The sequence below is a fragment of the Chiloscyllium plagiosum genome, chromosome 23 (assembly GCF_004010195.1).
Source record: "Chiloscyllium plagiosum isolate BGI_BamShark_2017 chromosome 23, ASM401019v2, whole genome shotgun sequence".
Classification (NCBI taxonomy): domain Eukaryota; kingdom Metazoa; phylum Chordata; class Chondrichthyes; order Orectolobiformes; family Hemiscylliidae; genus Chiloscyllium; species Chiloscyllium plagiosum.
Window position 1 is genome coordinate 10,122,225 of NC_057732.1, and position 12,086 is coordinate 10,134,310.

Here is a 12,086-nt window from a genome sequence, read left to right on the forward strand (position 1 = left end):
AGTGGGGAAGCACTTTGGGGATAGCAACCATAATAGTAGTTTTAAAACAGTGATGGAAAAAGATAGACTGGGTCTAAAAGTTGAAGTTCTAAATTGGAGAAAGGCTAATTTTGACGGTATTAGGTAAGAACTTTCAAAAGCTGATTGGGGAGAGATGTTCATAGTTAAAGGGACGGCTGGAAAAGGGAAGCCTTCAAAGTGAGCTAACAAGAATCCACAGACAATATATTCCTGTTAGGGTGAAAGGAAACTCTGGTAGGTGTAGGGAATGCTGGATGACTAGAGAAATTAAGGTTTTGGTTAAGAAAAAGAAGGAAGCATATGTCAGGTATAGACAGGAAAGATCAAGTGAATCCTTAGAAGAGTATAAAGGCAGTAGGAGTATACATGAGAGGGAAATCAGGAGGGCAAAAAGGGGACATGAGATAGCTTTGGCAAATAGGGTTAAGGAGAATCCAAAGGGATTTTATAAATACATTCAGGACAAAATGGTAACTAGGGAGACAATAGGGCCCCTCAAAGATCAGGAAGGCAGCCTGCACGTGAAGCCACAGGAGATGGGAGAGATACTGAACAAGTATTTTGCGTCAGTGTTTATTGTGGAGGAGTACATGGAAGATATAGAATGTCGGGAAATAGACGGTAACATATTGAAAAATGTCCATGTTACAGTGGTGGTGCTAGATGTCTTGAAATGCATGAAAGTGGATAAGACCCCAGGACCTGATCAGGTGTCCCCTAGAACTCTGTGGGAAGCTAGGGAAGTGATTGCTAGGTCTCTTGCTGAGATATTTGGATCATCGATAGTCACAGGTGAAGTGTCAGAAGACTAGAGGTTGGCTAACATGGTGTCACTATTTAAGAAAGATGGTAAGGACAAGCCAGGGAACTATAAAACAGTGAGCCTGACATGGGCAAGTTGTTGGAGGGAATCCGGAGGGACAGGATGTACATGTATTTGCAAAGGCAAGGACTGATTAGGCATAGTCAACATGGCTTTGTGCATGGGAAATCAAGTCTCACAAACTTGACTGAGTTTTTTGAAGAAGTAACAAAGAGGATTGATCAGGGCAGAGTGATAGATGTGATCAATATTTCAATAAAGCATTCAACAAGGTTCTTCATGGGAGATTCATTAGTACAGTTGGATCTCATGGAATACAGGGAGAACTGGGTGGAAGTGGATACTGCAGATGCTGGAGATTAGAGTAGTGCTGGAAAAGCACAGATCAGGCAGCATTCAAGGAGCAGGAAAATTGATGTTTCGACCAAAAGGCCTCAATCCTGATGAAAAACTTTTACCTGAAATGATGATTTCCTGCTGTTCGGATGCTGCCTGACCTGCTGTGCTTTTCCAGCACCACTATACAGGGAGAACTAGACAACTGGATACAGAACTGGCTCGAAGGTAGAAGACAAAGGGAGGTGCTTTTCACACTGGAGGCCTGTGACCAGTGCTGTGCCTCAAGGATCGGTGCTGGGTCAACTGGCTTTCGTCATTTATGTAAATGATTAGGAGGTACAGTTAGTCAGTTTGCAGATGACACCAAAGTTGGAGGTCTAGTGGACACGAAGAAGTTTACCTCAAAGTACAATGGGACCTCGATCTGATGGCCAACAGGCTGAGGAGTGGCAGGTGGAGTCTAATTTAGATAAATGCGAGGTGCTGCATTTTGGAAAAGCAAATCAGAAGAGGGCTTATACACTTAATGGTAAGGTCCTGGGGAGTGTTGCTGAACAGAGACCTCGGAGCGCAGGTTCATATTTCCTTGAAAGTTGCATCAAAGGTAGATAAGATAGTGAAGGTGGTGTTTGGTATGCTTTCCTTTATTGGTCACAGTATTGAGTACAGGAGTTGGGAGGTAATGTTGCAGCTGTGCAGGACATTGACTAAGCCACTTTTAGAGTACAGTATTGCATGCAATTCTGGTCTCCTTCCATTTAGAAGGATGTTGTGAAACTTGAAAGGGTTCAGAAATGATTTAGAAGGATTGTGCCACAGTTGGAGGATTTGACCGATCGGGAGAGGCTGAAAAGGTTGGGGATGTGTTCCCTGGAGGATCGGAGACTGAGGGGTGACTTTGTAGAAGTTTAGGAAATCATAAGGGGTATGGATAGGATAAATAGACAAGGTCTTTTTCCTGGGTTTGGAGTGTCCAAAACGAGTGGGCATAGCTTTCAGGTGAGAGGGGAAAAGATGTAAAAGGGACCTAATGAACAACTTTTTCATGCAGAGGGTAGTGTGTGTATGGAATGAGCTGCCAGAGGAAGTGGTGGAGGCTGGAACAATTACAGCATTTAAAAGGCGCCTAGATTGGTATATGAATAGGAAAGGTTTACAGGGGTATGTGCCAAGTGCTGGCAAATGGGACGAGATAAGATTAGGATATCTGGTCAGCATGGACGAGTTGGACGCAGTCTGCTTAAGTCATCTATATGACTCTATAACTCTGCTTAAAATCCTTCTTCCATATAACTCCTATTTCAATATTTATAATTATCACCAAATATTTGCTCACAATCCAGACCTTTCCGGCTTTTAATCCTGCCCCTAACGCTGGGGGAGGTGAACCACTTCCAAGTCCACTTTCTGAATCCCAACTACCTAACTTTCCACTCATTCCTCTATTTGTCACAAAACCACTGCAGACAATAATCTGTTGAACAACTTCCTTGTTTAATACCTTTATCTCAGTGCATCCCTTACTCTGATCGACTGTAGTCATCTGGTATGGTATCTACTTTCACTCACTACAACGCAAAATATGTAGGTACTTCTGTCAATCTGGTTTAGCTATCCATCACCTCATGAGGCAGATCTCCAGAAAGCACTAATGACTTTCACTTTATTCAGGCAAATCTCCAGCATCATCCTACAGAGCAAAGATAACATTTGGGTCATTTTTCGTCATGGAAACCATTTACACATCATCAACCTCCATGTCCATCCCCCAACTCACCCAAAGTCAACAACTCAACCTGTTTGTCCCCAACACAGAGATAGTCTATCAGGTGCCTCTTGTGCATCCTTAATTTCCAGTTACTCACAAAGACAAATCTTTTTCCAGGATCTTCCTCCACCCTAACTTGGAGTCTACATCTTTCTCTATTTTATTGCATGGTCTTCCTTGAACTCATTTTGTCCATGAAACCCAGTTCCTGCACTTTAGAACTCTAGGGAAAAGGAGAACGGATGATAAAATCAAACAATGACAGTGATCAGGAGGATTAATTGCAGAAAATGCATCTATAAACTTTACAGGACATATGCAAAAGTAGGAGAAAGTGAAGACTGCAGAGCTGAAAATGTGTTGCTGGAAAAGCGCAGCAGGTCAGGCAGCATCCAAGGAGCAGGAGAATCGACGTTTCGGGCATGAGCCCTTCTTCAGGAATGAGGAAAGTGTGCCAAGCAGGCTAAGATAAAAGGTAGGGAGGAGGGACTTGGGGTCCTAGCCGGAAGATGAGGCGTTCTTCCTCCAACCGTCGTGTTGCTATGGTCTGGCGATGGAGGAGTCCAAGGACCTGCATGTCCTTGGTGGAGTGGGAGGGGGAGTTGAAGTGTTGAGCCACGGGGTGGTTGGGTTGGTTGGTCCGGGTGTCCCAGAAGTGTTCTCTGAAATGTTCCACAAGTAGGCGGCCTGTCTCCCCAATATAGAGGAGGCCACATCGGGTGCAGCGGATGCAGTAAATGATGTGGAAGGATCCCTTGGGGCCTTGGAGGGAAGTAAGGGGGGAGGTGTGGGTGTAAGTTTTGCATTTCTTGCGGTTGCAGGTGAAGGTACCGGGAGTGGAGGTTGGGTTGGTGGGGGGGGTGTGGACCTGACGAGGGAGTCACGGAGGGAGTGATCTTTTCGGAACACTGATAGGGGAGGGAAGGGAAATATATCCCTGGTGGTGGGGTCCGTTTGGAGGTGGCGGAAATGACGACGGAAGATACGATGTATATGGAGGCTGGCAGGTGAGGACCAGTGGGGTTCTGTCCTGGTGGCGATTGGAGGGACGGGGCTCAAGGGCGGAGGAGCGGGAAGTGGGGGAGATGTGGTGGACAGCATCGTCGATCACATCTGGGGAGAAATTGCGGTCTTTGAAGAAGGAGGCCATCTGGGTTGTTCGGTATTGGAACTGGTCCTCCTGAGAGCAGATGCGGCGGAGATGAAGGAATTGGGAATATGGGATGGCGATTTTACAGGGGGCAGGATGGGAGGAGGTGTAATCTAGGTAGCTGTGGGAGTCGGTCGGTTTATAGTAACTGTCCGTGTTGATTCGGTCGCCCGAGGGAGAAATGGAGAGGTCTAGGAAGGGGAGGGAGGAGTCTGAGACGGTCCAGGTAAATTTGAGGTCGGGGTGGAAGGTGTTGGTAAATTGGATGAACTGTTCAACCTCCTCGTGGGAGCACGAGGCAGCGCCGATACAGTCATCGATGTAGCGGAGGAAAAGGTGGGGGGTGGTGCCAGTGTAGCTGCGGAAGATGGACTAGGCATAGCTGGGGCCCACGCAGGTGCCCATGGCTACTCCTTCTAGGCATAGCTGGGGCCCACGCAGGTGCCCATGGCTACTCCTTTGGTTTGGAGGAACTGGGAGGATTGGAAAGAGAAGTTCTTCAGAGTGAAGACCAGTTCAGTCAGTCGAAGGAGGGTGTCAGTGGAAGGGTACTGGTTGGTACGGCGGGTATACAAAAGTAACAGTCTTCTAAGAAGAAAAGCTTACTGACACTCATGTTTCTGAGTTTTTAAGCGAACTACCACGTCGTAATTTCCCATGAAATCATGTGGAAGAATAAGTCAGTGGCTTCAGACAATATGGTGGAGGGTGGAGATACAGACAGACAGAGAGGTTGGAAAAATTGAAAACAATTGTCTATTGTCGTAAGCTCAGCAATACATCTATGAAATATGCTTACTTTACTCCTAAGGGTGTTTTTTTTATCAGCAGCAAGTCTAGAAGCAATGATGAAATTGATTTAGCTTCCAGTGAAATTTTGAAACAGAAGTGTGTTTATTATTTACTTGGGTCAATAAGTTTCAGTTTATATTCAAGTTACAACAGCAGACAAGCTTGAGTTTTTATAATTCCATTTGACCTGCACCTTTAAAGTAACGATGATGTGGAAAATACTGCTGTTAGCAACTTATGATAAGAACACAAATCTCTTCATAAAGCACAAGTAAAATTTCTGTATTATGCTTAGAAATTCAAGAAAAAAAGTGATAATATTTTTTCCACATATCTGTATACATTCTCAGACATATACAAGTATAATGGAAACAAGTCTGTTGTGTGAAAAAATTGGATCTGGTGATTACAATGAGCTCAAAGATCAGGATTTCCTTTGTATGGTATGCCAAGCCTACTGTTTCCTCCAATCTGACGTACACTCAAACATTCACTGCTGAGTCAATGATACTCTTGAAACAGTCTTTCAAGGAATGACATTGTCTAGGATTCTGGATTCCTGCAAATATTTCATTACATATTTTATTTCATTTACATATTTTCAAACTGGTACAAGTAATTATGTGCAGCTTCTTTATATTTGGGCTCCTGGGGTAAATATGATGGTATCACTAAAGTACCAGCAAGTAATTATGCAGTAATAATTTGACGTTTTGCAAAACATTCAGCCCAGCAGGCTCAATGACATAGTAAGGATGTGCCGTGTTGGAGGAAGTCAATTATGTTCCATCAAATAGTCTTAATACCACTGAACTGTGTTGGGTGCATAATATTTATTTTCATGTAGTTTATGGCAACAATATTCATTCAAGAGATTTAAGAGGGTTTGTGGGCACAGATATTGCCCCAAAATCCAACAGTTGCCCCGTTCTATTTAATAATAGATGATAAACAAGATACCTGGAAATGATTACAATGCAGTCCAATTGAAGGATACAACTGACACCCTAAACCATGATATTAAACCAGTTTATTATGGTAATCTGAAACCCAGAATTATGTTGCTGTTTTTTAATCTGATGACCAGTACAGGCACAAAAGGAATGATTTGGATTTTCCAATCAGTGGCAAAGGAAGAATACTCACCATTAATCTTTAAGGAAGCCTCAAATCTACCAATCTGGTGCAATTATATTGTTGTTTAATCGGAATTCTGAGTGCTGTGCTGCAGTGATATCAACAAGCTATCCAACACTTAATCACATTAAAGAATTATTTCAACCAATCAAAAAATGAAAAACTGATAATCAGATTACCTGCTAAGAAATGTTACAAAAAGCAAAATAAAGATTGGAATACATGGTACAAATTGTGATGGATGAAAAATCAAGAACATATGAACATTTTTGACCATCGCTATACAACCAAAGTTGCCTACTGCTCCATCCCTCGTCTGCGCTTTGGAAAACCTGATCACAACACTGTGCTCCTTGTCCTGGCTTACAAGCAGAAATTGAAGAGTGAGAACCCAGTACAGAAAATAACATAAGTGTTGATCTGAGGCAACAGAAGGGCTACTACAGATCTGCTTAGAGCCAGTAGACTGGTCCATGTTCAAGAGCTCAGCAGCCAACTTAAATATGTATGCCGCTACCATTATAGACTTCATTGTTAAGTGTGTAGAAGACTGTGTGCCAAAAAAGTTAATCTCAATGTTCACCAACCGGAAACAATTAATGAATTGGAAGATCCATTCCCAATTGAAGTCCAGGTCAGAGGCATTCAAGGTCAGGCAACTATGACCTATACAGGAAATCCAGGTATGATATTCGCAAAGCCATCAGACGTGCCAAGAGGCAAGAACAAACTAAACTTGAGACACAGAATAACCACATGAACACCTGTCATTTGTGGCAAGACAGAATGGGCTACAAAGCAAATTCGAGCAGGCAACAATACATCCCTCCACGTTGAGCTCAATGCATTCTATGCTCACTTTAAACAGAAGGTTAGTGAAACAATGCCACTTGTCCCAACAGCCTCAGATGTACCTGTACCAGCAGTCAGCACCACAGACATTAGAGTGGCCTTCTTGACAGTGAACCCATAGAAAGCAACTGGCCCGAATGGAGTCTCTGGCAATGCACTCAGGTCACGTGCGGGTCAGGTGTTGGGAGTATTCAATGACATCTTTAACCTCTCCTTACTACAATCTGAAGTCCCTACCTGCTTTAAGAGGACCACCATCATCTTGGTGCCAAAGAAAAATCAAGCAGCATGCCTCAATGATTACCACCGGTTGCTCTGACCTCCATAATTATGAAATGCTTCAAGAGGTTAGTCATGGCTCACATCAATTCCAGCCTACCAGATTGCCTTTATCTTTTACAAGTTGCCTACTATCACAACAGATCCATGGCAGACACCATCTGGCCGTATATCTGTCCCTGGAACATCTGGATAACTTCAGCTTCCTGTTTACTGAATACAGCTCTGCCTTCAATATCATAATCCTAAGTAAACTCACCACCAAACTCAAGCGACCTATATTCTTGGTTCCAGATGGAAGATTGTTTACAGATTATTTTTAAAAATTTGTCAAGATCAAAAAAATCCTTCATTCATGGGTTGTTTTTTCATAACAGTAACTGTAGTTCAGAACAAAAGTAATTGCTGTAAACCTCTTTGGGAAAACTAAAGCACACAAGTACATAACGAACACAAGTTCATTCTTAACACCTTTATGCTTGCATCGAAAGATTAATGAACAAGTTTAGCAATAGACACTAAGGTAAAACAAAGAACAGTGGATACTGGAAATTTGAATAAAAAACAAATTGCTGGAGAAACTCTGAGGTCTAGCAGCATCTGTGCAGAGAGAATGTTCTGAAGAGGGGTCACTGGATTGGAAACTAAGTTTGCTTTCTCTTCACAAGTTGAGAGACAGTTTGTAGCAGGGTACAGTGAAAATTTGCAGTTAGTAAATTTAGATTAAACGTCAACACCACATATAGCAGAACTCAACGTACAAACTTCATGCAAATTTATAAAATAGAAATCTTACCAGTTAGAAACCTTTTGCTTTTTATTCAAACCCAGAATTGCTGTACTTCACATCCTCCAAAATAAAGAAAGAGTTGCAACACAGATCCATTATGCACAGAGCAAGCTCCCGTAAACAGCAATGTAATAATGACCAGATAATATGTTTTAAATGTAATTCAGTATTTCAAATAACATTCAGTGATGCAGCTAAGAGTTTAGTGAAAACAAAAGTGGCCATTTTTTATAATGTTACATCAACAATGGCCTGAATTTTGCATACAACAGTGAAGAAAGTGTTCACTTCCAACTAGCCAAGGAGTTTTTGAGAAAATATTTGCTTTAATCTGGCATGAGATTCAGCATGTCGCCCTCTATAGGGGACCTGTGGCATCTACAAGCAAGGCAAAGCAAGAAAAAGTAAGTTTCTATAGATTGGAGAATCCTCACTAAGATAAAAACCGACATTGTCTAATCAGAGAGCAGACGTGCAACCCAAGATCCAGTCGGAACACCGGAAAAGTCCCAATACCTGATCTCTGTGGATCTGCCTAGGAATTCACAGGCAGCTTGCCTGCAACCTAGGCAGCAAACTCTCCAATTCAAAGTTGGAGGTGTCAATGTCAGAATTTCTAATTGACTTATCTGAATAGCTACCCAGAAAACATTAACAGGAAAATCTGAGTTTACCATCTGGGGACAGACTTATATTACATAGACAATAATGCTGCCCACCAATCTTCTGCATCCTGAATTATCAGGGCAACACCTTATTCAACAATACTTATGATTGCCTGTAATTAAAATTCACTTGCACCTAAACATACCAGTCCCAACTTTTCTGCTGTATCTAATAGAGAGAAGAATTTATGGCAGCAACAGATTGATATGTAGCAAAAATTCCAGATTTCCTTGTTTGAGCAACGTTTGTCCTCCATGAGCTATTGTCCAATTTACGCCATTACACTGACCACGGACAATCTTGCCTTAAGTCCCTGTACAAAATTCATGTCAATTAGATATAAAAAAACAAGATATCATTAGGCTCTCAATAATCTAGAAATGATCATTTGTTTCAGACTGCGATGTTTATTATTTTTAATAATACCTTAAATCCACAAAATTCAACAGCAATATGCCGCAACAATAAGTGTAAGAAAATTGAAAGCAACCAAATTCTGTTGTGATATTTTAATGCTCTTCAAAAGAATATTCACATACCACTGTTAACAGAAACTTTTAAAAAGGCTTCTCGGTAGTTCTAAATTCTGCTCTGTTAGATTCGTAGATCAAGCAACACCTTTTTGATGTGTTTGCTGGAAGCCTTCACAATCTTGAACACCATCATCTATACACGTTCTTCAGGCCTTCCTGAATCAAGAACTCGGTTCACTAAAATTCTCCTACATTTCTCCAACATACACAACCTACATCTTCTACATAACTCCATCACAGTGATGTTGTTCACTGCAATCTCCATTCCTTCAGTCTTTGCTACCTTACCTTATCGAACACCCACTCAGGTTGAAACACTGGTTTTTGATGTCAAATTAAACCTTCTAAGGGTCTCATTTCTTTCATTTAAACTCGCATGCTTCTGACATGCAGAGAAAATTAATAAATATGGAAGCATCCATCCAAAACTAGGAAATTTATTTTATTTTGCAACAATTATTTTACAAAGCTTCCAACAATGGCTATCCCAATCTGAACAGCAGTGCTATGACATAAATTAAGTCACAAAAATCACTGATCTATTTCTTGATGGGCATATTCACATTTCATGCTCTCAAAGCTATATTATCTCAATCTCACAAATTGAAACTCAATGCAGTCCCTATCGCTCTTAAGAAAAATATATACTACTTAGAAAAGAATTAAACTACACAATGTTTAATCTTTGTAAAATAGCATTATTTGAATTTGGCATCTAAACCCTTTTGTTTATGTGGAACCCAAATACTATTTATAGTATACGTTAATAGGATGATGATTTAGAACAATGGATTGGAAATTAACCGTCAAAAATGTCTACAAAGCTGAAATGCACAGGTTTTTTGCCTTCGAATATGGCTTTATTCTGAATATTATTTGTAGTGACTGTAATAAGGTCAGATGGTCATCATAGAATATGAGTTCTCTGATTAGGGCTGTTAATCTAGTCCAATCAGGGAGCCATAGCTGACAGACAACAGGAGTGTCAGACATCCTGTTCACTCTGACAGCTGGTTCTGAGGGAATTGAATCAGTATTAAGGTCTTTCCACGTGCAAATAAAGGTGACTTGGTGATGGGATATTGGCCTCTGTGGAGTTATTTCACTATTTATCGTCAGGGTTCTACTATATTACAAATCGTTAACAAGTCAAATCAAATACTACTTTGTTAACTGGAAAATAATAGTCTCCTCCAACTAAAAGAGGCACACTGACTCCAAAGAAATCAGACTATACGAGGTGTGTAGTATCATCCTTAGGTTAAGTTATGCTTCACTTCTGTACTGAATATCTAAATAGACATGCTTCATCAATTGACAGATTTACCCAAAATCTGTGCCTCTGATGGTAGCCAATTCTAATTGCGGTCTTGGAACCGCTCATACACATCCATTATAGCTTGCCTGTAACCACACTGACATCAATAACCCAATTACAAAGCATCACTAAACTCAAAATGTTAACTGATTTCCTCCCCACTGACGCTGCCAGACCTGCTGAGCTTCTCCGGCACTTTTGTTTCTTCCAGACCTCCAGTATCCATTTACATTATACCAAAATTAGCCCTTTTTCTGCTGCCCTCCACTTCACATTTACATTTCAAGACCTCTACTTTCTTTTGCAGGTGTTTATTATCGGGATATCTGAGGCATAGCGGAAAGTGGACTGACTGCAGCATGATTATTGGAATAATTGATTGAGAAGAGTCAAAAATAAAATGAGTTAAAACCACACAGTTGATAACTATCAATCTCAAGCATATAGCAAATTACAGTTGGATATAATTTGAGTACACACTTTGCTCTCACTTTGCACACACCATGCAAATTTTCAGTAAGATCTCAATCTGAATAATCTACAAAACTAAATTTAACAAGATGGGAAATCAATAATAATGGCAGACACATTGCTTTCCCTCAAGAATCCTGCTTCATAAGTATTAAAGCAAAACTGCTTGTGTTGTTAAGATCTATTTACAGAATTATCAGCAGAAAAGGTTTCCATAGCATATCACATTTATACCACAAGGTAGAGTATTTTACTACCTTCTAACATAACACACCTAATAAAAGGTCAATCAACACACATACAAACGTAGTTGTGGAGCAGTATTAAAGTAATTATTTCTATTAAGCACATACTCAATTTGATTTAAAACCATCAAATAATTCTCAACTTCTTTTTATTTTTCTTGATAACGCAGGGAAATAAACAAACTGTCACTTGACTAGAAGCACAGAATCAGCAGCCAGTGTTTACAGTTCGCAAATTACAGGTCGATATCTAAAAAGGATGACGCTAGCTTTCTTTCTCTTCCCCCCTCCCCCGCAACAAAAATATCATCCTTGCATTAATGATTGTAATAACATTGATCTCATTAAAATGAGGGAAACAAAATTAAGGGGAAAAAGTTTGTTCGTTCTTGTATAATGCAATTAGAATGACTAAATCTGGCACGTCACTGCCAGTAAACAAGCTACCAGAAATCTTAATGAGAATAACGACTGCCTGCAAGTTTAAATTTCGTCTGACGTTTTAGCGTCAGTTTTGAATGAAAGCATTGTTGGAACCGATGTTGAAATCAAACTGATGCGACACGCCCACCGCACAGAAAACGCACAATCTGTGTTTTACAACTTTTTACAAAGTATGTCATTTTTAAAAAGGCACAAACATGTATTCTACTGTAAAGAACACAGACGTACAAGAAGGACTGAGCTATCAGAGACTGCATAAAGCCACTCGCACAGTCAACAGATCATGAACCTTTTATCTTCTTGAATTACTTACTTAATGTAGTAGCGAGCCCCTTCGAAGGTGTATCCTTCTTCCCAACCGGTTGGTAGGTCTGCCATGAGGTGAAAAAAAAGGCGAAAAATGAAGAGAATCAAGCAATGAACATTTCCAGAATCGGGGTGGGGTTGGAGGGGGGGAT

The 12,086-nt window shown here is 40.7% G+C and overlaps 1 protein-coding gene across 16 annotated transcripts in view; it reads right to left on the minus strand.

Annotated features, from left to right (window-relative positions):
• plekha5 (pleckstrin homology domain containing, family A member 5) overlaps positions 1 to 12,086 on the minus strand; it is a 344,620-nt gene that overhangs the window by 329,221 nt on the left and 3,313 nt on the right. For all 16 annotated transcript variants that reach the window (XR_006315048.1, XM_043713467.1, XM_043713466.1 and 13 more), the window contains exon 3: positions 11,942 to 11,999. Coding sequence is in view for 15 of the 16 variants with exons in the window: in XM_043713467.1 (XP_043569402.1) it covers positions 11,942 to 11,999 (58 nt within the window). In the remaining variant the exon portion in view is untranslated. The remainder of the gene's footprint in view (positions 1 to 11,941; positions 12,000 to 12,086) is intronic.